This window comes from Cebus imitator, unplaced genomic scaffold, assembly GCF_001604975.1.
Source record: "Cebus imitator isolate Cc_AM_T3 unplaced genomic scaffold, Cebus_imitator-1.0 Scaffold118, whole genome shotgun sequence".
Classification (NCBI taxonomy): domain Eukaryota; kingdom Metazoa; phylum Chordata; class Mammalia; order Primates; family Cebidae; genus Cebus; species Cebus imitator.
The window spans coordinates 1,310,169-1,337,600 of NW_016107433.1; the positions used below are offsets into that span (position 1 = coordinate 1,310,169).

Sequence of the window (27,432 nt, forward strand, 5' to 3'; positions counted from 1 at the left end):
TGGGGGGTGTGGGGATGCTGGGGGTGTGCTAGCTGTTCTCCCTTGGGCATGTGTCTCTCTGCTACTTGTGTGGCTTGTGCTGCAATGGGGGTCACAGAGTTGTGGTCCAGGAAGGGGGAAATGAGATGGTGTTTGATGTTTATTGGTGGTGTCTGATGAGTGTTTCTCTAGACTGTGAGCCAGCTCCCAGGGTACAGCGGGTAGGGAGTAGGTGGTAGCTGTGTCAGTGCTGGGCCCTGGTGCCACACCCTAGGGAAGGGCAGGCGGGGCTCTGAGGGTCTGGCCCTAGCTCTGGCAGATCCATCCTCAGTAAAGCACATCCCTGGGCAAAGGCACTCATGTAAGTGGAAGGCAGGCAAGGGCCAGGTAGGCAGGTTCTGGGGCTACAAGGAACAAACCTGGGGGCAGAGAGCTGGGGTTTTCTTCCTTTCAGTGTTCACTGCCCCTTTGCCATCACTGACACAGACTCTGGAAGGAGCCACCCTAATTGCTCAGGCCAGGGTCACTGCTCTGGGGGCCAGTGACAGCAAGCTTGCCGGTCCAGGGGTGGTAGACAACACCCCCAGAGGCCACTGTGAGCAGGAGCCGCAGTGAGGGCAGGGCCAGGATCAGCTTCGTCTCACCACCCTCCGCTCTTTGGGCCTAAGTGATCAAGGCCCTCTCACCTGAGGCCAAGACCAGCATGGGCTTGATGGAGCCACCCCAGGGAGCCCCAAGAGAGATGAAGCCATCGATGAAGCGGTCCTTCCAGGCCTGGGGCTGGCGCAGCAGGAAATAGAGCAAGTGTAGGCAGCCGAGGCTGTGGCCAATGAGGAAGACAGGCTTCCCATAGGCAGCATGCATCTCCTCCACCAGCCCAGAGAGCTTGTGGTAGTACTCCTCCTGCTGGCCTGAAGTGGGTGGAAGGGGTCAGGGCAGCTGGGGCGGGGCTACCTGTCCAGCCCCAAGCCTGTCCTCAGCAGAGACTCACCAGGCTCCAGCCGCCAATCATAGGGGGCAGCGCGCACGGTCTCATCCCGAACGTAGCCATTGTTGACGAGGTTCTGTACCAGCGTGTGCAGGTACCCTGTGGGGGAGGCAGCGGCACTGGGAGCTCGGGCCATGCCTGCTGCGGGCCAGCACCCCGGCCTGGAGCCCCGGCCCTGCCCTCTGACACACACCTGCCAGCTTGCTGCTGTCCAGATACTCCACAGAGTAGGTCTTGCCAAAGCCAGGGACACGGATCTGGACGCCAGGGGCGTTGGACACAAGGCCGGAGCTCCGGTTGTAGACAACCCTAGGGGTGAGGTGCCACTCAGCAGCCAGTAGCCAAGGGGCAGCATGTGGGGGCTGGGGTGGAGCACATGGCTATACCTGGTGTTATCGATCCAGCAGTCTACTCCGAGGGGTAGGAACATGTTAAGATCCAGCCAGATGGTGAAGAAGTCCTCTGTCTTGCGGTAGCACATCCAGTTCACCACATCTGGTTTGTCCAGCTTGGCTTCTAGCTGATTCCCCAGGCAGCCGGGCACTGTGAGCAGCGGCCCTCACTCTGGACTCTGGATTCTCCCCGTGACCCTTACCCCGGTCACCCCAGATGCTGCAGTGACCAGACCTGCCCCCCGCCTCCCACTCTCTCAACCCCTCAACCCCCACGTACAAAGCACACTTACCCTCCCCTGCTCACATTCCCTCTCCCTGCTGTCCCCCTACTAGCCAAAGCCCAGGCTTTCCCGAGGAAGGGAAGGTGCTGGGGTCAAGGCCACTGATCTCTCCCTCTACAGAGTAAACACCCATCCTGGCAAAACTCCTTTATTGCCAAAGTCCAAGGTGGGAACAGATAGGTCTAGGGGTGTGGGGGCTGGGCCTAGGAGGGCCGGGCATGGATGGGCCTTTCCTGCTCGCTGTCCCTAGGCTGGGCATCTTGTCTTTGGTGGGTGGGGGCCAAGGAAGGAGTGGTGGGGCTTGGCCCAAAGTCTGGTGTGGCTATGGCTGACCACAGCTTGTGATGCCCCAGCCAAAACCTCAGGCACACCCCATCACCCACTCCGCCCCCCTGGGGTAGGCAACTGAGAGACAAAGCACTGGGGGAGAAGGGAGGGTCATTCCTCTACTGGACAAGCTTTTGGCCCCTCCCCACATTGAAGCAGGTACAGGGGCTTAAACAGGACAGAAGGGCTTTGGGTCAGCTGCTGGCGCAGTGCATCAGGGGCCTGGCGGGGGCTTACCGAGGATGACAGGCCGTGTGTGGTTACTGAGCTCAGCCTTGGGCGTGGTGTGCGGGGGGAAGAGCACATTGAAGAGCCAGAAGGGGGCGGCAGGAGGGAGCAGCAGCCCCAGCAGCAGCGGCACCCACTGCCATGGGGAGCCAGGCGGCCCCATTCCAGCCCTGGAGCCTACTGCCAGAGGAAGCAGCACTGGGCTGGCCTTATCTGGTGTGGGGGTGGGAGGGGCCCTAGGGCCAGTGGGAGGGACAGCCTGGCCAGTGGGGGTGGTGGTGGCCAGAGATTGCCGGAAAGGGGCACAGCCTCAGGGGCCGGCTCTAGGCCTGGAATCAGTTCCGCCTTCTTCTCTTGGCGCCAGGGGAAACAGAGCCGGAGCAGCGGGAGGCCCAGAATACACAATGTTTTATTGAAAAAGTCAGGCCTCAGCTCGCTGTTTCCATTCGGCTCAGCTTGGTGGGGGGCCCTGCCAGTAGTAGACTGAGCCAGATCTTCCTGCAGGCGGCTAGGCTGGACCCCCTCCCTGGTTACCCTTCCCTTCGTCTCTGATGGTGACGTCCAAACAATAAATATGCAATAAATAGCGCTCCTGGGCTGGGCTGGGCTGGGCCAGCTACCTTCAAACCCCACTCGGCCCCCACCAGTCTTCTCTGGCCAGGACAGGCCTACTGGGGTGCTAGATGGTAAAGTCCCCAAACCTCCCAGGGTCCCACAGGACCTCGGATCCATCTCCAGAGGCCCAGACCTCGTTTCCAAGGAGACCTAACAAAGCTGGGTCCAGGACAGGGCCAGGCAAGCAGAGCTGGCAGGTGGGTGCTGGGAGGAGGCTGTTACCCCAGACCACAGCTTGTGATATCCCAGCCGCGACCTCCACTCCGGGCCACGAGATGACACTGGGCTCAGGAGTAGATGGTGATGACTTCACGGCCACCACCGCGCACCAACAGCACTCGCTCAAGGCCCTCAGTCAGCACCTCGAGGAACTCCATGTCTGCAGGGCCTCGGGTCAAGGAGGCAGCACCAAGACCAAGAGGCAACCAGGCAACCACACCCACCCAGGGGTGCCTGGTAGAGGAGCTGCTGGCCTGACCTCCCACACTGTCTACCTCCCTACTGCCTGCCTCTCCACAAAGGGATACAGTTTTCGTCACCTTCACTGTTCTTGGGTGGGCCAGGCATGTTTAGCAGAACCAGGCGGGCATCGTGGGAGCGCGTGACAATGACTTCATTGAGCTTCACAGCGGTGTGCATACGCCGTACGTTGGATTGGTCCCTACATGTAGTGTAGCCAGTCACAGGTCACCATGAGCCACCCTGGCCCACCTAACACAACTTCTCTGCCCCACCCCACCTTTGCCCCTAGATTCCAGCGCAGCGGGGTCTGTTTTTGCTGCACTTACGGCTTAATATGCACCAGCTCCCGGAAATTGTCAGGGGTGTGGCTGGGGTCCCAGGGCTCAGTCATGTACTTGTCCCTGGTCCATGTCATCTGGATCTTATCAGTCCCCACTGCAGACTCATCTTCCTCGTCCGAGTACAGGCCCTCCAGCCGCAGGGCCGAGTGCCGGTCCTTGACCAGCTGGGCCTAGCGACAATCAAAGGAGGTAGCCTTGGTGCCATAGGAAAAAGGGGATGGCAGGATGACTGACCCAATGTGACCACCCTGCTTCCAGGAAATGGGCACTGGCTTGGGTGGGGCTGTGCTGAGTCATTCTGATTCCTCTGGACCCACCATAGGGTCTCCAAAGGCCTGACCCTGCCACCCACCCTGGCTTGAACCAAGAAGGGCACTGACTTCTCGTTCTCGCTCAGTCTTCGTCAGTCTCATCTGTCGCAGCATCTGTGACCGCTGTTCCATCATCAGCGTCCGCTCGTAGGTATATGCAGAGATGTCACTGTTATGCTGGGGACAAGGTAGGCTGTGAAGACCCAGTTGCATGGGACATGGTATCCAGGGGCCAGGGCAGGGCAGGGGGCTCACCATCTCTACCACCTCCACCTCGGCCTCAAGACGCAGATGGTACAGGAAGACAGCCAGGTCCTTCTTCATCTGGATGCTGTTGTCGTCCATCTGGGCCACTGTGAAGATGCGCATCCGGCACTTCCTCCAGACCTGAGGCAAGGAACCGGGTGGGCGGTTTGGTCAGAGCTTCTCCAAGGGCCCAGCCCTTCTCACCCAACCCCACCCCCGGCCCACCTTATGCTGGCGCAGCAGGAAAGGCAGAAGCATGAGCATGCCACCGTCATGCACGATCCACCACACGTCTATGTGACCCTCCATGTAGCGCTCATGGTTGCTGGGGTAGAAAGCAATGTTCTTGGGCACGAGCAGGGCCAGGTGGGCAGCTGTGGTACAGCGCACGGTGTCTGGGGAGGACAGGCACAGTTGACCACCAACCTGTGGCCCTTTGGCCACTGCCACCTCACTTCGCCCCTGCCCACCAGTCCCAGCCCAGGCCTCAGGCCCTCACACACCAATGAAGGTCTTCCAGGCACGGGGGTCCTCGCTCTGTCGCCAGCCGTAGGGCCAGCCCAGCACCACGGAGTTATGCCGCATGCCGCCTAGCCCACAGGACTGGATGAGGTGGGCCAGCCCCTCCCGTACCTTGCTGGCCACCACCACCTGGCAGAAACCCTTCACCTTCTCAATCTCCATCATGTTCTTGATTGTCTGTGGGGAACATACCCGGGGCCGAGGGGAGGCCATCAGCTTCCCTTCTGCTGGGCTCCCTCCTAAGGCCCTTCGGGAACAAAACGACTTTGGGGTGGAGGGGGGCCTGGGGGCAACAAGCTGCTCACCCGGAGGCCAAGTTTTCAAGATGGGACTGCCAGCTACCCCTTGTGCCAGCTCTCAGGTACAGCAGTGCTGGCTGCCCCGCCAGCCGCCCTGGGCAAGATTGGGCCCCTCCCCTTCATGCCAGGTGCAATCCAGACCCCTATAGTCCAGTTCAGCTCTCATCCCCCGAAACAGGCACCTGCTCAGCAGCCTGGGCCTCGCCATAGCTCTCCAAGAAGCTGCCCTGGATAACAGAGCCAACAATGGTCAGGCCCTTGCCGGCCTTGAGCTGGGAGGCGAAGGTGAGGAGCCGTGGATACTTCACATGCAGGTCCTCGTCGAGCTTCAGCAGTACCAGCAGCTGCGGCCTGTGGTGGCCAGGTGCGGGGAGCCTGAGACCAGGGCTGGCCTTTCCAGGGAGCCCCTCCTCTTCTTCCCTTCTCGGGTCATGGTCCCTGTGGGTTTGGGTAGCATGGCCCAGGAGGGTGCCCCTAGCAGCCCAGGACAGGGAACCCAGACTGGGAAGGGGAGCTGGCACCTCTCAACCCTCTGTCCCTGACAGTGTCCCTTAAGAACCTGTGTTCCCTGGCCAGGGTCTGGTGGGAACTCACCGCCAGTTCTTGGTGTGAGGAGGCCCCTCTTCAAGCCGCAGCAGTGCATAGCGGGCAGCGCTCAGGGACAGGCCTCGGATCCCGTCGCCCCACTCCTTCTCAGCCCTGCAGATTCCACAGCAGCTGGTGAGCCCCAGGTGCCGCCCAGGGGATTCTGTCTATGTGGATGCGAGGTGGAGGTGTTCTGCCCTCCAAGACCACCCAGGGGCCCTGAGTCATATTCCTGAGTCCTGGCATCCACAGTGACCCAGCTCCCTACCCACTCCCACATCAGACCACCTGCTTGGCTGGGCCCCCTCAAGGCTGTGCAGACTGCAGGCATAGGCCAAGTGGCAGCCGTTTACTCACCCTTGGTACTCGATGTACTTGTAGATCATGCCGGCGATGAGCATGGCCACCAGGGCATAGTACCAGGAGGAGACGAACATAAGGGCCAGGCAGAGGCTCATGCCCAGGAAGGACAGCGCCCTGGGCCAGAGGGGAGGGCAGAATCAGGGCAGGACCAGGAGGGTCCCAGGGAACAGCCTGGCCCATGTCCTGGCAGCTCTGTCACATCCCAGGTCATATACTGGGTGGGAGACAGGTCCAGCTCCCCCACCCCCATAATCTCCCTCCCCACAGTATTTCATCAAGAGCTACCTGCCCAGGAAGCCCAAGCCTCATCCAGAATGAGGCTCCTGGCCTCCCCAAGGCCTCCCATGTCAGAGGCGTGGCTCACCAGTGATAGTACTTGAACCGGGGCCGCCAGTTGGGGGTCCTCAACAGGGTCTGCACCGCACAGGCCAGGTTCACGAACAGGTAGCACATCAGAAAGAACCTGCGGCACAGGGGGTGGTTGGCACAGAGCAGCCTCCTCGGCAGCCAGGGATTTGATGTCAGGCTGGGCCTGGCCCAGAAATGGGGCGTGACCCACCCTGCCTGGCTCGGCCAGCTCTTCTCAACCTCATTGCCCCCACTTCCATGGCCTGAGGCGATGAAACTATGCTGGGGGTGTCCTTGGAGCCAGATCACTGAGGATGGGTGAGGGTTCGCCCATGGAGGAGGTGGGAAGGGGAGCAACGGGGTAGAGCTGAAGAGGGTGGTGCTGGGTGGCGGGAAGAGCTCTGCCTGGAGACTCTGGGCCACACTTGGGACTCTGGCCTGGGCAACTAGCTAGATGAGGGGTTGCCAGGCATGAAGGGGAGGATGGAGGATGAAGCGGACCATTTGAATGCACCCAGTCAGACACTTAAGAGACCATGCGGTGGGTATGGGAGTCTGAGGCGCGGGCAGGGCCGGCTGTGTGAGCCCTCTGGGTGGGCAGCTGAGGATGGGTGCACAGGAAGGCAGGAGAACCCACATGGGGCATGTCAGGGGGCAGGGGCTCCCATGAGGGGGAGATGGTATGAGTCCCTTCAGGCGCTGCCAGCAGGAGGCCCGAGATAAAGGCTGAGATGTAGCCTCTGGCTTGGGCATGAGGGGTCACTACCCAAGACGGCTATGGCCAGTTTCAGCTGTGCACTTATGTGAGGGGCAGGGATGGGGTGGGGGAATGAGAGGATACTGGCTCCAGCAGGCCTGGCTGTAGCTGGGGCAGAGGCTGCTCAGGGAGACAGGGCCCTGCCAGGTCTGCAGGCTGAGGGGGCAGGGAAGGGGAGGCCGTTCATAACCACACAAGCAAGAAGGAGCATTGGTCACAGAGCAAGGTGGGCGAGGACCCCAGACTAGGTAGAGGTGAACACTGCAACCAAACAGGCGCTGCCTCGGGGACCCTGGGAGTCTCCATGTGCTGGCCACTCCCTGCAATGCACTGGCACGCAGAATTGCCTGGCTGATTCTAGAATGTTAAAAGCAAATGACTTTGAAATGGATGGGCTGGGCACGGTGGCTCACATCTGTAATCCCAGCACTTTGGGAGAGCAAGGCCAGTGGATCCCCTGACATCAGGAGTTCGACACCAGCCTGGCCAAGATGATGAAACCCCATCTCTACTACAAATACAAAAAATTAGTTGGGCATGGTGGCAGGCGCCTGTAGCCCCAGCTACTCGGGAGTCTGAGGTAGGAGAGTTGCTTGAACCCTGGAGGCGGAGGTTGCAGTGAGCCAAGATTGCACTCCAGCCTAGGCAACAAAAGCAAAACTCCGTCTCAAAAACAAAACAAAACAAAACAAAACAAACAAACAAACAAAAAAAACAGATGGAGGGGGCAGTAGTGGCTTCATGGAGGTATGAGGGATATGGTGCTCGCCCTGTCAGGGGGGAGGTCTCCTGGCCACCTGCTCTGGGGGCTCTCTCATGGATGTGTGAACCTGTTGGTCACTTTATAGCTTTGGCATAGGTGCCAACCTGCTCCTAAATGCAGGGGTGGCCACATCTCCCAGCTGCGCCCCAACACCAGACACAGCCACGGGGAGGTGCTGGGTTTCAGGGAGCCTTTCCCAGACCATCCCTCTGCCCTGCCCAGCCCCAGCTCACATGGATAGGATGGGGGCCACCATGTCAAGGGAGGCGATGAGGATGCCCAGCTCGGCGATGAGTGCTGTCAGGAGGAGTGCCCATGTGGGTTCACCATTCACCTTCCCGTGGCCAAACACCTGCATGCATCAGGAAAGAAGCTGGTCCTGTCATCCCCATTCCACACGTTGGGCCCCAGGACCCAGCCTGGCCTCCTTCACTCCCACGGCCCTCCTCGAGGGATCAGGCTACCCCTGTGCCTATCCACGTCAGTGTCACCAGTCACCCTGATTCCACCTTGCCAAGCCTCTCTCCTTTAGATGAGTCTTAAACAGGCCATGAAGATTCTGGGTCTAGACAACTCCAGGCCCAGGACAGTGCCAGGCCCAGGACAGTTCTCAGTAGTTCCTCATGGACAGTGCCTGGCCCAGGGGTTACTGAAGGCAGGACGTCCTGCCTCTGTGTTCCCTATCTCTCTCCCCAGCCGGGCGAGGACCCGGGAGCAGCCAGGCCCTGGGGGAGTGCAGAGGGGCTCACCCGGAGGAAGGGGATGATGTTGTCCTTGGCAATGGCCTGCAACAGGCGTGGTGCCCCCGTGAGGCTCTGGAGGCCAGCGCCACAGGTTGAAAAGAAGGAGCCGATGACGATGACCCAGGGTGAAGGCCAGGACAGTGTGCCCACCACCAAGTTCCTGCTGACACCATCCCCGTACCTGCAGGGGCCACCAGAGTGAAGGATGTTAGGGGTCCAGAAGGACAGCACAGACCACCAAGGGCAGCCAGCAGCCTAAGGACCACCCATGGGGTTGGGGCCTGGTGTAAGGGCAGGCCAAAGCTGAGCTGCTGCTACAGGGAGGGTCCCAGCTCACTCACTTGTCCCGGAGAACCACACCCTCGATGCAGGCGCCAAAGAGAACCACACTGCTGAAGTCTGCAGCGGCGTCAAGGAAAGCTCGGCCTCTGCCACTCCACGGTCCCCAAACAGGACCACGTGACTCCACCCCAGCCGTAGACCACTGGGATATCTACAGCTGGGGATCTCATGGTGTGTGTGTGTGTGTGTGTGTGTGTGTGTGTGTGTGTGTGCATGAGAAGGGGAGCTATATGAGTGTATGGGGTGTCTGTGCATGCCACCTGGTGACTTACACAGGCCAAGTGCCTTCTGTCCTCCACCCCACCTGCCCCAGGCCTGGGAAAGGATACACACGAGGGAAGTTGTAATGATGGCCAGAATGGTCCCTACTGGGATGGACTTCTGGGCATCACGGAGGTCCCCAGAGCGGTTTGAGCCAGCCATGATGCCTCCAAAAACAGATGAGACTCCCTCAGGGGATCACTGGGATTGGGGACAGGGCTGGGTGGGTGGGCAGGCGGGGCTCACCTGTTACAGAAGGGAAGAAGATGCCGACCAGCACGGTGAAGGATGTGGCGATGTCAGCCACCACATACAGAGGCAAGCTCTCCTTCAGGCTCGGGGCATCTGCAGAGGGCAGCCCATGCTTCTCCACGATGTCACCCTTTTCCAGGTAGGCACTCCACAGGTTTTCTGCAGGGGGAGCCGCGTCACCGCCACAGCCGCCCCCCACTACCCTGGGCAGTTTGGGGCAGCCTAGCCGGCAGCTGCAGATGCAGGGAAGCTTTAGGGACTCAGGGGACAGCTTCAGCCCACGGACTACAGCTCTAGCCACAGGGCTTCCCTGACCACAGGGAAGGAGCTGCCCGGCCAAAAGTCAACAGAAAAAGGTGGCTGAACCACCATCACCCAGAGCCCCCCATTGCCTGCCTCGCAGACAGAGGCCCTTTATGGATCCTGTGGGAACGTCCCCAGGCAGGTTCAGGGGCTGGTGGCTAGGAAAGACGGGTGGCTGCAGGCCTGGGACGCTGGCCAGACAGGCTCTGCTCACCCCAAACTCGGCTGCCAGGAGCCAGGCTGAGAGGACACTGCTGGGCTGGGAAGGCAGCCAGTCCTGCCCCCATTCCCAAGCTGGCCACACAAGGACAGCTCTGTGCTCTGAGCCCCTGCTCAGCCTGTGGGCTCAAGAGCAGGAGGACAGGAGGGTGGACCCACCTTGGAGCACACCAGCAGCTGCCCCGGGGATGCCAGGGATCTCGGTCACATTGTTAACCAGGAAGTAGGGGTCACAGGAGTCGGTGGTAAGGTTGGGGCTGTGACAGAAGAAACTCCATAGCTGGGTGGCCACTGTCTCGTTGTCCACCACAGCTGTCTTGGCACAGACATCAAACTGGTCCCGGGACAGGGTCCTGTTGCCCAGCATGCATACCCTGTGAGGGACAGAAGCATTGGCACCTGCTCAGCTCAAGGTCCCAGCCTGTGCCCACCCTGCAGTCTCTGCAATCTGGGGCATCAAAGGCTGGTTACATGGGAGGGATGTCCATGCAATGCCCAGATAAATTCCTGGGTTACTTACGGAAACACGGGAGGGTCAAAAATAGACTTGATGCCCCCAGCATAGATGGAGAGGATGGAGATGATCACACAGGCCAGGAAGAGCGAGGCAAATTTGTTCACATACTTGACCCCCACAAACACCACCAGGGTCATGAAGATCAGGAAAATGGTCCCATACACACGCATATTGTTCAAAGTGGCACTCGACGTGTCATGAGCACCCGTTGGGTAAAAAATGGCAGCTGGTGGGGCAATGTAGGTCTGAAATAAGAAGATGGGTAAAAAGGGTTTTCTCTTATTTGGAAAGTGAAACTCATTATTTTGGTTTTTTTTTTAAGAGTACCTGAAAGAGGCCAGGTGCAGTGGCTCACACCTGTAATCCCAGCAATTTGGGAGGATAAAGTGGGTGGATCACTTAAGGTAAGGAGTTCATGACCAGCCTGGCTAACATGGAGAAACCCCGTCTTTACTAAAAATACAAAAATTAGCTGGGCGTGGTGGTGCATGCCTGTAATTGTTAGCTACTTGGGAGATTGAGGCAGGAGAATTGCTTGAGCCCAGGAAGCGGAGGTTGCAGTGAGCAGAGATCACACCACTGCACTCTAGCCTGGGTGCCAGAGGGAGATTCTGTCTCAAAAAATTAAAAAATAGGCTGGGTGCAGTGGCTCACGCTTGTAATCCCAGCACTCTGGGAGGCCAACGCGGTGGATCACTTGAGGTCAGGAGTTCAAAACCAGACTGGCCAACATGGTGAAACCCTGTCTCTACTAAAAATACAAAAATTAGGCTGGCAGTAGTCTTGCACACCTGTAATCCCAGATACCAGGGAAGCTGAGGCAGGAGAATCACTTCAGCCTCAGTGGTGGTGGTTGCGATGAGCACAGATCACACCACTGCACTCCAGTCTGGGCGACAGAGTGAGACCCTGTCTCAAAAAATGAATAGGCCTGGTGTGTGGCTCACACCTGTAATCCCAGCACTGTGGGAGGCTGAGGCAGGCAGACTGCCTGAGCTCAGGAGTTGAGAGCACCCTGGGCAACATGGTGAAACCTTGTCTTTACTAAAATGTAAAAACTTAGCTGGACATGGTGGGGTGCACCTATAATCCCAGCTACTTAGGAGAGTGAGGCAGGAGGATCGCTTGAACCCAGGAGGCAGAGGTTGCAGTGAGCTGTGATTGCACAACTGCACTCCAGCTTAGGCAACAGAGTGAGACTCAGTCTCAAAAAAAAAAAAAAGAAAGAGAAAAAATAAGAGTACCTAAAAGAAGCCAGTCACAAAAGGCAACATATTGTATGATTCTGTTTATATGAAATGTCCAGAATAGGCAAATCCCAAGGCAGAAAGCAGATTCGTGGTTGCCAGGGCTGGCGGGGAATGGAGAGTGACTGGTAATGGGGGTTCTTGGGGTGATGAAAATGTTCTGAAATTGACTGCACAACTCTGTGAATATACTATAAAACACTGAATTGTACACTTTCGATGGTATGTAAATTGGCATGGGCATTGCGTGGTATGTAAATTTTATGTTAATAAAGCTGTTATTTGAAAACAAGCAAACAAAAGGGATCCAGACATAGATGCCAACCTGAATCATTAAATAGCCAAAGTGGAACAGTTTAAGCAACAAAATAAATAATGATAGTATTGGTTTACAACCCAAGAATAAAGTAAATATCCAGAAGTCCATACAGATATAATGACGTGGCTGAATAAATAAATAGAAGGGACAAATCCCAAACAACAAATGTAGAAGGAATATGAGAAATGAAAACAAACCAAAATCCCCCAAAATCAGAAGATCCAGGTACAGGATCCATGCTGCAGGTAGAGGACCTGGAGGCAAGAACAACTAGGCAGCCCCTCTAAGTATCTCGTACTCTCTAGATCCCCAGGGGCGGACACCTGTCACCCTGTGCCTCCCACAGCTCCTCTTCCTCTTCTCCCACTGCTGTGGCAGTTCAGTGGGGAATGAGAAGCTGAGGCTGAGACAGCTCCCATGGGGCTCACGGAGGGAGCACTGACCTCCAGCAGGGTCCTGTGGCTGCTTACCCTGATTGAAGGATGAGAAGCTGGATCTGAAGTGCCCTGGGACAGGTCCCTGGGGACACAGAGCTGGCCAGAGCCCACACAAGCTCAGAAGGAAGTCTGCATCACCATCAAGATCTGTCACTGAGCCAAATACAAGTTCATGGAACCCTTGCCATGGATGCGATGGTACCCAGGTGGATGGAACATCCAGGGCCGAGGTGAAGGCAGCTAGGCCTCTTCCCTGCCTGGCCCAAACTGGCATGGAAGCGAAAGGAAGACTGCCCTGAGCAAAGGTCTTTGTCTCTCAAAGAAGCCTCCTACTTTATAACGCCCAGACCTTGGCCAGAGGTGAGGGGGAATAAACAGCCTGGGCCTCTGTTTGGAGTCCAAAGGGACTGTTTGGACATGACCAGAGTTGGCCAGGGCTCAGCCTGACTCACCAGCAGGATCTCGATGGCCCCCAGGATGTACATGGCTGCTGCGAATGTTGTTCCCAGGTAGAAGCACAGGCCCACAGCACCTCCAAATTCTGGCCCCAGTGAGCGGGAGATCATGAAATAGGAGCCCCCAGCTACAGCAGAGAAAGGAAAGTATGCACAGGTCAAGGCTGGTTCTTCTTCAAGGGGTTTCCCTGTAACAAGCCCTCACAACCGCCCAGAGGGACAAGGACTGCTTTTCCCATTTATGGATGCGTAGAAGGGCTGGGAGACCTGCAGGGCGGGTAAGCAGCCAGGCTGGCATTTGATCCTATCCCCATCTGACTTGAATGTCCAGCATGGCCCAGGGAGATGACTGCTTTGCTGGGGCAGTTCTAGTCTGCAGCAGTGGCTGAGTGGCCACCGTCCTCCAACTCCCTGCATGCGATCCACAGCCTCCTCCAGCTGGGTATGTCCCATCTCAGCCCACCTCACCCTTCTGAGGCCTGTGCCTTTGTTAGTCTGACCCCTCCAGACCACAGCAGGGACTGTGTCTCATCCAATCTTTTGCCCCTAAGGCCCAGCACAGGGCCTGCCACGAGTGTCCACGGCTTCTGCCCAGAGTCTCTGCTTCTATCAAAGCCTAACACCCTTGCAAGGCTCAGAGAGTCATCACTGGGCCCCAGGGTGACAAGCACAGGGAGACAGGAGTCGTCTCATGTTGCTGGTTGTATTTGCTGCTGACATAATGTCTCTGGTGAAAATCTGGGAACAGGGATCAAGAAGTTCTTATAAAGAGTCAGTCTTTGTTTTGTCAGTTACCAGGAAAAAAAAAAAAGGGTCAGTCTTGGCCAGGCACATAGTGGCTCATGCCTGTAGTCCCAGCATTTTGGGAGGCTGGGGTAAGTGGATTGCTTGAGCTCAGGAGTTCCAGACCAGTCTGGGCAACAAGGTGAGACCCGTCTCTACTAAAATAAGGAAATTATAAAAATATAAATTAAAAAAAAAAAAGGCCAGGCATGGTGACTCACGTCTATAATACAAGCACTTTGGGAGGCGGAGGCAGGCAGATTGCTTGAGCTCAGGAGTTCCAGACCAGTCTGGGCAACAAGGTGAGACCCGTCTCTACTAAAATAAGGAAATTATAAAAATATAAATTAAAAAAAAAAAAGGCCAGGCATGGTGACTCACGTCTATAATACAAGCACTTTGGGAGGCGGAGGCAGGCAGATTGCTTGAGCTCAGGAGTTTGTGACCAGCCTGGGCAACATGGTGAAACCCCGTCTCTACTAAAATACAAAAAATTAGCTGGGTGTGGTGGCCTACGCCTGTAGTCCTAGCTACATGGGAGGCTGAGGCAGGAGGAGAATGGCTTGAACCCAGGAGGTGGAGGCTGCAGTGAGCCAAGATCATGCCACTGCACTCTAGCTTGGCAACAGAGAGAGACTCTATCTCAAAAAAAAAAAAAAAAAAAAAGTCAGCTGGGCACAGTGGCTTGCGCCTATAATCTCAGCACTTTGGGAGGCCGAAGCAGGCAGGTCACTTGAGGTCAGGAGTTCGAGACCAGCCTGGCCAACATGGTGAAACCTTGTCTCCACTAAAAATACAAAACTTAGCTGAGCGTGGTGGTGCATGGCTGTAATCCCAGCTACTCTGGAGGCTGAGGCAGGAGATTCGATTGAACCCTGAGCTGAGATCGTACCACTGCACTTCAGCCTGGGCAACAGAGACTCTGTTTCAAAATAAAATAAATAAATAAATAAAAAGTCTTTTTCATGCTGTAATCCATCTCCAGGACCCTCTCCTAAGGGAACTGCTGGGGCATGAACAAAGATTCATGTTCAAGGATGTTCATGACAACAAGGTACACAATGGTGAAAAAGTGGAACCCACAGGCTAGAGAATAATCACATTAATTAGGTTATGGTGTACCATAGAGAAAGAATCCCGTTTTCAAAAGACCATTTTTGGAAGGGTGCAGCAGTTCACATCTGTAATCCCAGTACTCTGAGAGGCAGAGGTGGGTGGATCACTTAAGGTCAGGAGTTCAAGACCATCCTGGCCAACGTGGTGAAACCCTGTCTCTACTAACAATACAAAAATGTGGTAGGCACCTGTAATCCCAGCTACTCTGGATGCTGAGGCATCAACATCCCTTAGAATTGCTTAAACTGCTGACCGAGGTGGCTCACGCCTGTAATCCCATCACTTTGGGAGGCCAAGGCAGGCGGATCACCTGAGGTCAGGAGTTCGAGACCAGCCTGACCAATGTGGAGAAACCCCATCTCTACTAAAAATACAAAATTAGCCAGGTGTAATAGCACATGCCTGTGATCCCAGCTACTTGGGAGGGTGAGGCAGGAGAATTGCTTGAACCTGGGAGATAGAGGTTGCGGTGAGCCGAGATCAAGCCATTGCACTCCAGCCTAGGCAACAAGAGTGAAACTCCATCTCAAAAAAAGAAGAAAGAAAGGAAAAAAGAATTGTTTAAATCTGGGAAGCAGAGGTTGCAGTGAGCTGAGATCATGCCACTACAGTCCAGCCTGGGTGACAGAGCAAGACTCTGTCTCAGAAAAAAAAAACAAAAACCAAAAATCAAAAAACCATTTTCAACACTTGGGAAACATACACACACATGTATACACGTAAACATATACACATACATGCATATGTATATATACCACACATATACTTTTGGGAAATACAGATATATACATGTAATTTACATAGAGTGTGCATGTGCAATATTTCATAAGACCCTAAGACCTATATATATCAAAAGGCAAATAGTAATGATCTCAGGATTGTGGGATTATGGGTGCTCTTGATTTTCCATTCTACACTTTTCTGCACTTTCAAATCCTCTTATGATAAACATACATTGCCCTTTCTTCTTGGTATTGCTTTTATACTAACAAAAACCCAACAGCACTCTCCAACTCTGTCAAGCAGGGACGTTCCTAAGTGGACACTGTCCTAGCATCAGGGACTAGGACCCCACTACAGAACTGCTTGGGGCAGGGTTGAGCTATGGGGGTTCCCAGGCAGGTCAAGGCAGAGTCTGGGCCCTTTTCTCCTCCACCAGGCCTTGGGTGGTGCTCACTGACCTGGAACCACACCATTGGTGGCGATGGCGCTCATGGAGATGGCCGTCAGCAGGGTCTGTGGGAAGGAGGGCCGGGGTGAGCGGCTCAGCTGGGTGGGCTCTGTGGGGACAGCCGTGACCCATGCCCAGCCCACCCCAGCCACACCAGGACACTCACACAGCAGCAGCAGATGAGCACGATGAGGAGGGCCTGCAGCACACCGGCCGTGCCCACCATCCAGGTCAGCCGTAGGAAGAGGATAACCCCGAAGATATTCTGCAGGCAGGGCAGGTACACCCCCATGAGGGTGCCCATGCTGGGCGCCTGTGCAGACATGAAGGGAGGGGGTGAACAGAGCATCAGAGGGATGAACCATGGAGGGTCAGCCCTAGTCACTCAGCAGCCCCCTTCCCCAGTGGGGCCTCAGGGAACACAGTGGTTAGGCATGACAGCCAGGATGTCGCTACTGACTTACATATAGGAAGACAGTTGGGTCTTGGAAGGTGTAAAACCTGATTCTTTTTAAAACCCCACAGTAAGCTTTGGAACCTTAACTCTCTCTCAAGGTACTGCCTTCTTCCCTTCTCTCTCCTGTTAAACTTTTAGAAAGAGGGGTTTGTCTCACATCTCCACCTTCTCACCTAGCAGGCCCTAAGTCACATAAGCCAAAGTCCAAGAAGTTGTCCCTGGCCCTCCCTCTCCTCAACCCAACTACAGTCCTGGTAAACATCAACTCCTACCTAGTCTGCCTCCCTACTGCCCTGATATCAGCCTGCTTTGTCCCAGCCTTAGTCCCTTGAACCTGGGGCACCTGGGTGGTGCCCTCCTGAGCCTGTCAACCTCTCCACACTCCAGCCCACTCTGCTGCTAGGGTAGGTCTCTGAAAGCAAGTCCAATCTCATCGCCCATGCTGAAAACCCTCTGTGTTGTCTTGTAATCCAGTGTACAGTCCAGACTCCTTGGCTTGGGCCACCAGATGTGTCCCATCACCTCTTTTATTAGCCCCAGTCCCTGACCACATGGGTTCCTCAGATTCTCCAAACCTGAGAATGTGCTGGACTCTGCCTGGGAGAGTCAGCCCTGCCTCACAGCTTGACAAACTCCTCTACAGTGAGACTTTCAGGAGGTTTAACTGTTTTTGTTGTTGTTGGTGGTTTGTTTTTAAGTGGAGTTTCTTTTTTTTTTTTTTTTTAAGACAGGGTTTCACCATGTTGGTCAGGCTGGTCTTGAACTCCCGACCTCAGGTGATCCACCTGCCTTGGCCTCCCGAAGTGCTGGGATTACAGGCGTGAGCCACTGTGCCCGGCTTCAGGAGGTTTAACTGTCAACCTCTGCCAGGAAGATGTCCCCAGGTTGCCGGAGGTGGCGTCGGTCCTCCCTTCTACATTCTTTAGGCATCTGATATTCCCTACCACAGTGGTTACTACGGGTCATGGTAACAGACTGTACTTGTTATGTTTTGTGACCATATTAGGGCAGACTTGGCTTGTTTATGGTTCTATCACCAGCAGGACCTGCAGGTACCCAAAAGGTGCTTCTGAACCCAGTGAGTGGTGCTTTGGAAGCCCCTGGGACATCCTGTTGGAAAAATCCTACAGGGAAAGTACTCAGGCTGTAGGGCAGGTGAGGAAGATCTAATGTACAAATCCAGGCAGGTTTTCTCATCTCAGAACAAAGTAGGGGCCAGCCAGGAGGCCAGGGCAGAGGCTGAGAGCACACAGGCTGGCTGACATCTTCTTGAGGCACTGGGCCCCCAAGAGCGCAGCCTTCGCAGTGATACCGACAGCTTCCACCGGAGCCCCAGCAAAGCCTCCTCACTGAGCCAAAGGACTGGATTAGTGAAAATCATTCAGGGAGAGGGTACACGGAAGCCCCCGAAGACAGTGCCAGTGCTGCCCTGAAGCTAGAGAGAAGAGAACTCCATGGCCGTGATCCTGTCTAGCTCAGTCACCTTAGACAAGCTCCTTAATGCCCCTCCTGAAGGGTCCTGGCCTGGGGCAGGACCTGTGAGCGACCTAAAGGACTTGAGAAGAGCCTCAGCAAAAACAAATGGCTCCTCAACCATTTGTTTGAGGAGCAGTGCAGGGGATGGATCCCTCTTTTCTGGGCTTTGTCTGAGCCCTTCTCAGAGGATGCCACCCACCGAATAGTGTCAGCAAGAGCTCCCAGTCCCACCCCCATCCCAGGCTGAGTCACTCTGAGAAAAGGGCAGTGTGGGAAAGGGCAGGGCGGGCCGGAAATGCTTTCTGCATCCCCAAATAACCTCTGGCAGCCTCAGGAGGTCATCAGGCTGGAACTGGAGCTGGAGCAGCTACTGGGGAGAGGCTGCTTTGGGTCTTGGAGTGGTCTGGTCGGAGACCCACCCTTCCTGCTTCAAGCTTTCCTTTCCCAAGGCCCCTGCTCAGGGCTGCCCTGGGTGAGGACCACAGTTTAGCAGCCCCAGATCCCTAGCTTCCTACTGACTCCTTAAAGACTTAGCCAGGCTCATCCTTCTTCCATGAAAAAAACCACTGGAGCTAGGACACCCAGCCACCCTCTCTCCTCCTTACCCTGAGGCCAGGTAAGCTGAATAAGCTAAGCATCCTCACGGGTTCCCCATTGGGCCAAGGAAGGATGGGCCTTCTGCGGCCCAGGCATCCCTCCCAAACTCCTGCTGAGATGTGCACCAGCCTTTCTTAGGGGGCCTCTTCATTCCCAGCCACCAGCCCCCTGGCTTGGCCTGAAGGGACAGGGATGAGGCTGTGACCTAAGGATCCCATCACCCACTGTGGGCAGCACTCTCAGATGCTGAGACACCCCTGCAGTGCTGGACAGAGATAGCCAGACGTTAATTAGGGTTCTCTGCTGTCTAGTCCAGAACATGCCAACAAAATCACACATGGCTGGACAGGGTCAGGGTCAGGTCTGTGCCACCTCAAGGTATCAGCTGCCCTCTCTGAAGTGTGGGCTGGTTTGCCTCCCCGAAGGGCAAGGTCAGAGGCACGCTTCAGCAGGGTCTACCGTCTCTGCTGGCCCCACCCCAGCAAGCCCCAAATCTCTGGAGCAGGTGAGGCTGGAGGCCTGGCTTATCCCAGCCAGGAGCTCCTTCTGCTTGTGCTGACCTCCAAGAATACTAAAGCCAGTGCCAGACCTCAGCTCCTTCCCAAACACCACTGCTTTCCAAACCTCAGGGAGTTAGTATGTAGAGAGGGAAGGTCCCTTACCTCCAAACCAAAAATGTACAAAAATCCCCAGCCCTCAGCTATACTGAGTTCCATGACACAGAGGAGCCAGGCTAAGAGATAACAGTCACCCTAAAGAGAGGAGGGCTGAAGGGCCAGAGAACTGGATTTGTGACCAAAAAGAAGGACAGGGAAGCCTCACAAGGCAGCAGCAGGCTCCGATCCATGTACTCGTCCCCCAACCCTGGCATTCAAGGAACCCAGGGGGTCGTTGGAGGGTTCTGCCAATGGAGCCTCAGGCCAACACTGCGAGTGGCAGGAGGGTTTGTGCCTTGCTCTAGATTGCATGGCCTCCAAGAGACAACCTGGTTCCTGGCTCCGAGGGTAACACCCTTAGCCACCCTCACACAATGTCATTGATCTGGCATTTTGCATAGTTACATATCCCACAAATCTGTCTCCCATAAAATCCACAAACCCATCTTCCAGCATTACACAGTGATCCTGTCTCACTGAGTCACCTTAGACAAGTTCCCTAATGTCCCTGACCCTGCCTCCTCATCCGAAAAGCAAGGACAATGGTAGCATCAGGTCTCGGTTTTGTTGTGCGGATGACATGTGAGAACCCAGGCTCACTACCTGCTGTGGCGCCTCACAAACAGTAAGGGCTGAGTACAGGCGGCTGTGGCTCCCACTGTCATTACTGAGGGCCTCACTGGCTCTCTGCCTCTGGGGAGATTCTCATTAGCTTGCTTCTTGAAGCCTCCTGAGCCAAGGCATTCAGTGCCCATCCTCCCTGCTCACCATGCTTCGCACCCACTTCCCATGGGGTGCTCACCACCATGTGGGGAAACAGCCAATTCTATGGTGTTTTGTCTGTCTTCTCAGGTATGGCCCCTCTGCTGCCCCAACCAGCTCACCTCGGCTGCCCTCCGGCGGGTGCCCTCCCCACTCTCAGCCTCCTCATGCTCCTTGGCACCTTGGGTGAGGTTGGTGTAGCTGACAAGCTTGCCCAGAAGAGATGATACCTTTGGGCGGATGTCCAGTTCTTCCTGTAAACAGAGCCACAGGGCAAGATGGCATTGGGCCAAGCAGGCGCCAGTTGTGTGTAGCCAGCTGCCTGGTCCCTGGCCCTGTTCCAAGCCCTGAGGCAGGCCTGGGCCTGATCCCAGTTCTTCCCTGGGGAAGCCCAAGCCATCCAACTGGGCAGGTGTGGGCACCACACCTCAGCACGTGGCACTCAAAGGCCCAGCCCCGTGGCTGCTTTTCTCTGCTTCACCTTGGCTGCAATCTCTGCCAGCCCATTTGTGAAAACTACCTGCCTCAGGGGAGAGAGGGCAGGGCAGAACACGACTGGCAGGTGGGCAATGGCATACTTATCTTGCCTGCTCTGCCTGGTGATCTCCCAGCTATGGCTGCATCTCCAGGACTCACATCTACCCTCCCCACAAAAACGCCACCCTAGTAACATCAGGGACCCAAAGAGGGCAAAAGAACAATGTCTGGGACAAGTGAAGTCTCTTGTCTGCCCAAACCCTCATCTCCCTGGAGGGTCTTCCCTGATCCCAGTCCTGCAAGTACCCATATCAATTGCAGAGATGGGATCCTGACCTTTCAGCCCATCCTCAGGTAGGGCTGGGCCAAGGCCTTCACTGCAGAACCTTGCTGCTTTCCCAGGTCAGGAGGCCTCCCAAGGCTCAGGCGCCCCAGCCCCCCCAGTGTCTAGGTGATGATCCCTCCTCCTGCAGCCTTCTCAGTGCTGTGCCTCCACCTTTCTCCTGCCCACATTTAGCCTTTCCCACTCTGTCAGCTCCCTTCTGACCTACCCACAGGGAATAGTTGCTTTGGCCTGAGAAGGACAGATGAGGGCCCTTTGGGGCATGTGGAAAATGAGGAGGCTCAGCTGGATGCTGTGGCTCACAGTGGTAATTCCAGCACTTTGAAAGGCCGAGGGAAGAGGATCGCTAGAGGTCAGGAGTTCAAGAACAGCCTGGCCAACATGGTGAAACCCTGTCTCTACTAAAAATACAAAAAGTAGCCAGGCGTGGTGGTGGGCACCTGTAATCCCAGCTACTTGGGAGGCTGAGACAGGAGAATCAGAGCTTTGGAGGTGGAGATTGCAATGAGCCAAGTTCGTGTCACTGCACTCCAGCCCAGCCTGGGGTGAAGAGTGAGACTCTGTCTCAAAAAAAAAAAAAAAAAAAAAAAAAAAAAAGAGAGAGAGAGAGAGATTGAGGAGTCTCCATTATTTAGCCATGCAGTGGCTGAATGTGTGGGTCAGAGTTTAAGAGCTTAAAGGAGCTTAAACCACATCTTAAATCCAAATCTCACTGCTTAGCATGAGTCTGAAAAAGATAACACTTAAGTACAGAGACAAATATTTGAGAATCTTTCCAGAGAGGGATACCCTAAAGCTGCAAATGTAGAAGTGGGAGCAGATCCAGTGGAAAGGACCAGGCCTCAGTGAACTAGAAGGGGACAGAGTTGGAAGAACCAACCAAGAAAGACAAGGAAGAATCCATGGGAGAGCGAAGAACCACAGACTTGGAGAAGAACCAGGAGTGGAGGGAAGAGGAGAAATCCTGAGTTGGGAAATCCTGAACTTGTGTTTCCTTGCTGAGGGGTTGTAAGGAAGTCAGAGGTGAACAGCCCTGGAGGCAGCAATGGGGGTGGGATTGTCAGTAGCCTCTGGGAAGGCAGCTTCAGCTAAAAGGGCCAAGGGAACTGCAGCCTAGCTGCCATGAGAACCCGGAAGACAACAAGAGACAAGAGGAGTGAGACAGAGAAGCCCAAGTGTCCAGCCTGCCTGCTTAGCTAAAGGCCCTGTCTGCCAAACCTGTGGCCCAAAATGGCTTCTCAGCTACCTCAAACAGTGCCAGGTTCCTGTCATAGTAGTCACTTCCTCTGGAAGCCTCCAAGGGAGAAAGAAAAGGGCTGCTCTCTCTGTGGTTGCCATGTCCTGTGAAGAGAGAGGAACAATCAGAGCCTGCTTCCTGAGTCTGCAGCCCGTGCCCCTTCCCAGGCGGCCAGTCTCCAAAACATCATCACTGTAAAGTACTTTGGAGCTGCAGTGCTACCAGGTTGGAACTCAGTTTCCACAAAGCACTCTGCCAGCGCCCTTGAAGGGCTAGAGATAGCCAGGGTGTGGCCAGTGACCAAAACCTGGGACATCATTCCCTCCAGTGAAGGCCATCCAGGTGAAGGCACAGGCGCCCTAGCACAAGCACGTGGCCACCAAGGGGCGGGGCCAGGCCTTGACCCGCCCCCAGATCCCCTCCACGCCCATCCCTTTTCTGGCCTTTCCAGAGTACCCAATGTGCAGGATGCTGAGAGCTCGGTGTCCTCAGGGACCGCCGGGGCAGTGCCCTCCAAATATACGAAGCTACAGAGAACACCTTCATCTGCCATGGCCTGAAGGTGGCCAGCTGGCTACCCAACCATGCACTGCGAGGGGGCATTCTGCATGGCAGCCCGGGGCATATCGGGAGGCGGGGCAAGCCCCAGGCCATTGGAGGACGGAAGTGGATGCAAGGAGATTCTAAGGTTGCTTAAGAAAGTTGGGCTTGCGGGTGTCAGACTAAGCAGGGAGAATGGGAGCCAGGACTGACGGCAGGGGCAGCACAATGGCCCCCTTGCCCCCAGATCCCACCGCTTGGCCCAGACTAACTTCCGCCTACACCCTTAGGCTGCAGTGCCCCAGCTCTGAGGAAATCTCACCAAAAGGAGCAAAATGCCCCTTTTTTATAAGCCTGCCTCAACTCCCAAAGTTCAACTGTTTTTTCTGGCCTCCCATCATTCACACTCTTCCCTGTCTCCCAGCTCTTGTCCCTTGGGAGTATTGGTGGATGCCATTCCCAGCTTCCCACCAAGCAGGACACCAAGCACTCCTTTTTTAGGTGCTAAGTCTTCCCTCCACCCCAGCTACCCTGGCAGCCCCGGCCCTGGCTCAAGGCCTCACAGCAAATGGAAAGCACACATCTTGGTGTTGGATGGCAGCAGTATGCAGTTTTGACATTAGTAGGACTGGCATGGTGTCCAATGGTGGAGGTGGCAACAGAACTGTCACCACCAGCGCAGGCTAATGGTGTGATTGGGCTGCGTATCAGCTATGCCCATCAACCTTTTCTGTTTACATAGCCACAATTCATTTCTCTGGTCTGCAGCTGAGAATGCTGATTGAGGCATCGTCCTACCTCTGATACGTCTCTTGCTAACAGCATAAGGCTTCACTTGCCTTCTCTGAGCCTACAACCGCTCAGCAGGTGCTATGCTGTGGATTCATTATCCCCCAAGGAAACTAAGAGATGAAGTGTGCCATGATAATGTTTGGGTCAAAGTCAGTTCTCCCTTCCCACAGCCTGCGAATGTGGGGCACACCTGCTACACCCAGCAATCTGGACTAGCTAAATGAGCCAAGCAGCTCAGTCTCTCATTCACAGAGATCAATGCCAATGGCACAGTGCACAAAGGCAGCCAGAGGTCAAGTCAGTCCACTGTGCAATGTTAAAGCCAGGTGGGGTCATGTAGTTCCTTGGACACCCTATGATATCTGCTGTGCCCTCCATGCTTGTTCAGGATCAGAAGGAGTCCCAAGAAAAATATGAAAACCCAGTAACACGCTGCTCATTACATTAATGGCCCTTCAGTGAAAAGCCTTTGAAAATTACTCTTGGATTTTTGTGACAAAAAAAAGTGTCTCCCTTTGATAAATCAGATGCTTCATTTTGTCAGAAAATAGCAGCTATACAACTTGTCTTCTTTTTTTTTTCCCTGAGATAAAGTCTTGCTCTGTCGCCCAGGATGGAGTACAATGGCATGTTCTCAGCTCTGCAACCTTCGCCTCCCAGGTTCAAGTGCATCTCCTGCCTCAGCCTCCCAAGTAGCTGGGACTACAGGTTCGTGACACCACACCCGGGTAATTTTTTGTATTTTTGGTAGAGACGGTTTCAGCATGTTAGCCAGGATGGCCAGGATGGTCTTGATATGACCTCATGATCCGCCTGCCTCAGACTCCCAAAGTGCTGCGATTACAGGCATAAGCCACCATGCCCCACCACTTCTCTTTCTGCTTTGGCTGCCAGGAATCTCTAAGCTAAATTTACTCCTTAGATAAAGTCACCATCTGTCTCATCTCAGAGTCCTTGCCCCCTTCCTCTGCATGGTTTTTGATCTTCCTGACAGTAACGATCACTTAGGGAGACACTTTTTTTGGCTATTTCTTCTGATTCTTTTGTGGGAGTAGGCTAGAAATCAATTATAATTTATTCTAAACTCAGGTACTGCAGCCTGCCCCATCACCATTGCCTAGTCTTTCTGGGGAGACTGTACTGCTAACCCAAAAACGTACAGCTGAGCACAGAGCAGCTCCCTGCAAATGCCTGTAAATGGTCCTCTAAGACCTAGACCATCCCTTGGCCCTTTAGCCATCGCTCTAGGATGGCTCAGGGCCCTTCAAAAGTTGTCTCCAGTTCTCACCAGCAACATTCCAGTAGAGAACATTTACTGCCTTATAGGGACAAGGAGAGTGAAGCTCAGAGATGTTCAGAGGCAAGGCCACCCATGAAGAAGGCCACATCTGGGTCCCAGTGTCCATCAGAGCAAGGTGGGGGTTGAGCTGCAGGTTCTGTTCCTACTACAGACTCCAGTCCATCTATGCAGCACAATCTTTAAACACAGACAAGAGTGCTACAATTTGGCCAAGGTAAGCATACCCAGGCCTCTGGGCATTCAGATCGTGGCAACCTGGTTTGGATTCTGGGCCCTTCCTCCATGTGACCCAGGGAAATCTGCTTACTCCCTGTGCAGCCTTGGTTTCCTCTTCTATAAAGTAGAAATCATAACACTTGTTTTTCCAACTGCCCAGGTGCACTAGAAAAGAGACAGTGCCAGGCAGCCAGTGGGCACTCCTCGGAGTTCCCTCAAAGCTCCCAAGAGTTTGTGGGAATGTAAGGGTCTAAGCACAGCCTGGATGTCAGTACTGCCCTTGGCTTCAGACCTCCCGTTCTGGCCTCAGCCATTCCAAAAATTCCAGGGCAGGTCTGGGCATGCCTGCTAGGCCGAAGCTGCGCAGACACTGTCTGAGACCCCCAATAAATCTGAGTATGGCCTGGGCCTAGGAACTGTCTGTGAGCTACACAACTGTGTTCCCACCAACAACTGTGACTGCACCAGTGGCAGGTGGGCCCATGTGACCCTCCTGATCCCTGTACACATGGACATCTGCCTGAGGGGCCCCCTCCAGGACCTCCCTACCCCCTGTCCACAGGCCAAGGTGGGCTGGATAAGTAAGCCCATCTAGGCCCCTCAGAGCAGAGGTGTGGGCACCGAGCTGGGGAAGAGGCAGGAGATGGATCTGAGGCTCACTGTGTTTGTGCCCTCTGACCCTTTGCAGTCCCCACCAAGGATCAAAATTACTCACCGGGGTTCAGGGTGTCCCCCATCCTGCAGACAGCCAAGGTCTGGCTAAAAAGGAGTAAGAGGAGGAGAAAGAAGGAAGGAGTATAGTGGGAGGAGCTGGCCTAGCTTGCAGGGATCTAGCAGGACTCAGCCAATGTAGCTCCAGGTCCCTCCAGTCACCCTGTAGGGGCCAAGGCGGGGCCAGCAGCTAGGCTCAGCTCTGCCTACCCACTGGTCCAGGCTGATCCTGGGGGTATGGCCCAGTCTACCCTCTGGGGAGAGAGGTCCTCCCAGGGTTAGGGAAGCAGGGATGCTGGCTTTTGGCTCTGACCACTTGAATCAAGATAGGGGCAGACAAGGGCATGGGGGCTGGGGCACTCACACAGCTGTCAAGCCTGTAAAACCTCTGCAATGTCCAGCAGCACATGCCACTGTCCTGTGCTACCTCTGCACATGGCAGTCAAGTGATACACACACATACCCATCATTCACATCAGGCATAGATGACCTCAGTCCTGTCACCACCACAGACAGATCAGAGGTCCAGATCACATCACCTGGCACATGTCAACCACACACTTCCTGCATATCTCCATCAGGGTCGGTCACAGATATCACAGGCATTTGTCAGCCAAATCACCATCCTCATCACTGTCAACCCTGCAGGAAACAGGGGTGGTGAGAATGCCTTGCCCTGAACCAGCCTTCACCCTGTGATACCCACACTTGCTACAAGCAAGCTCCACACTTGCACAAGCACAATTAGACATGCATTGCCACTACACACACAGACCCATGTCCTCAGTCGAGCTCACACTCCAAGGGTGGGCCTTAAGAGGAACAGCATCCTGGGTAGGAGATGGAGAAAAGGGTGTGGGGAGAGGCAGGGACCTGGGAGAAAGGAGGAGGGAGACGGGGCTTACCTCCAGACCCTGACACCTTGGTTAAAGAGTTAAGGTGATGGAATCTTCTACCCAGACTTGACTGCCTTGGGCAAGTTACATAACCACCACCCCTCCCTTCACTCCTTCCTAACTGGCAGTAACAGTACTTATCCTACGGGTGATGCTGGAGGATTAAGCAGGTTAATTCACTTCAAGTGCCTAGACACGTCCTGCTCCGTGTGAGTGCTTCACAGAGGCCCACTGTCCCTACAGATCTACACTGGCGCTCTCACAGGCAGTCGGGCCCCCAGTAGGCGCACTCTCTGGCCAGAGTGCAGGTTGGCACAGAGAAGCACAGGGAGGGATTTGGGCTGGGGGAAAGAGGGTCGTCTCAAAGGCAGAGACGCTGAATCCGAAGTGGGGAACCGAGGAGAGAAGAGGATGTGGGATTCACCGAAGGTGAAGGGCCGTTAAGGGCCCTGTCCTTAAGCCGGGCAGCCCAGCCGGCCGCCTCCCTGGGCGGCCACGTCTGCAGCCCCCGCCCGCGGCCCACAGGGGAGGAGCAGGGGTGGGGAGGGCTGCCGGGCGCTGGCGCCCGCGGCCAAGGAAAATCGTGTCTGCGAGCGCGGGGCGGGGAGCCAGTGGCTGAGGTGCGGGCCAAAAAAAAGTTGAGTCCGCACCGACGTGTGCGCTCCAGGTCCCGGGGTAGGTGCGGGAGCTGGCCGGGGATGGCGGCCCCGGGTAGCAGGCCCCGCTGCCCCGCCACGGCCCCTCTGAACGCGCCCTCACCGTCCGAGTCCTCCCGCTCGGCGCGCTCCCCGTAGTCCACCCAACTAAGCCCCTCGAGGTTGTCATAGTCGCCGCGCCGCGGCCCGTCCACTGGCACCACGGTGAAGTGAGGCATCGTGCACGCTCTGTTCCGCCGCACCCGCCGTCCAGGCAGCCCGCCGCAGTCCCCGCCGTCCCGGGCCGGCACGCCCCGCCCGCTCGCATTCCTCCCCGCTGCGCTCACTTCCTCCTCCCGCCC

The 27,432-nt window shown here is 55.5% G+C and overlaps 2 protein-coding genes across 6 annotated transcripts in view; both read right to left on the reverse strand.

Moving 5' to 3' along the window:
* Positions 1-2,629, reverse strand: part of LCAT (lecithin-cholesterol acyltransferase) — a 4,532-nt gene extending 1,903 nt beyond the window's left edge. Inside the window, exons 1-5 of one of the 2 annotated variants that reach the window (XM_017539443.1) lie at positions 2,208-2,629; positions 1,354-1,510; positions 1,161-1,276; positions 971-1,066; positions 666-890 (exon numbers count right to left, since the gene is read on the reverse strand). In XM_017539443.1, coding sequence (XP_017394932.1) covers positions 666-890; positions 971-1,066; positions 1,161-1,276; positions 1,354-1,510; positions 2,208-2,361 — 748 coding nt within the window. In that variant the 5' untranslated portion in view covers positions 2,362-2,629. The remainder of the gene's footprint in view (positions 1-665; positions 891-970; positions 1,067-1,160; positions 1,277-1,353; positions 1,511-2,207) is intronic. The other variant, XM_017539444.2, reaches the window with a different exon arrangement.
* Positions 2,589-27,432, reverse strand: SLC12A4 (solute carrier family 12 member 4). 4 transcript variants are annotated; one of them, XM_017539433.2, is made up of 24 exons: positions 27,195-27,432; positions 21,990-22,084; positions 20,046-20,177; positions 16,142-16,288; positions 15,986-16,040; positions 12,903-13,033; positions 10,451-10,692; positions 10,090-10,304; positions 9,403-9,567; positions 9,225-9,323; positions 8,895-8,952; positions 8,560-8,734; positions 8,044-8,162; positions 6,307-6,405; positions 5,937-6,056; positions 5,589-5,693; positions 5,177-5,345; positions 4,677-4,872; positions 4,399-4,568; positions 4,183-4,314; positions 3,997-4,104; positions 3,602-3,786; positions 3,341-3,474; positions 2,589-3,192 (listed from the first exon to the last, which is right to left on the reverse strand). In XM_017539433.2, exons 1-24 carry the CDS (start codon positions 27,307-27,309, stop codon positions 3,101-3,103), a joined length of 3,258 nt encoding a protein of 1,085 aa, XP_017394922.1. In that variant the 5' UTR covers positions 27,310-27,432; the 3' UTR covers positions 2,589-3,100. The 4 variants fall into 4 exon arrangements, with proteins under 4 accessions (XP_017394922.1, XP_017394924.1, XP_017394923.1 ...); XM_017539435.2 differs by lacking the exon at positions 4,677-4,872 and adding an exon at positions 4,888-4,942 and having other exon boundaries at positions 2,590-3,192; XM_017539434.2 differs by lacking the exon at positions 27,195-27,432 and adding an exon at positions 25,544-25,665 and having other exon boundaries at positions 2,590-3,192.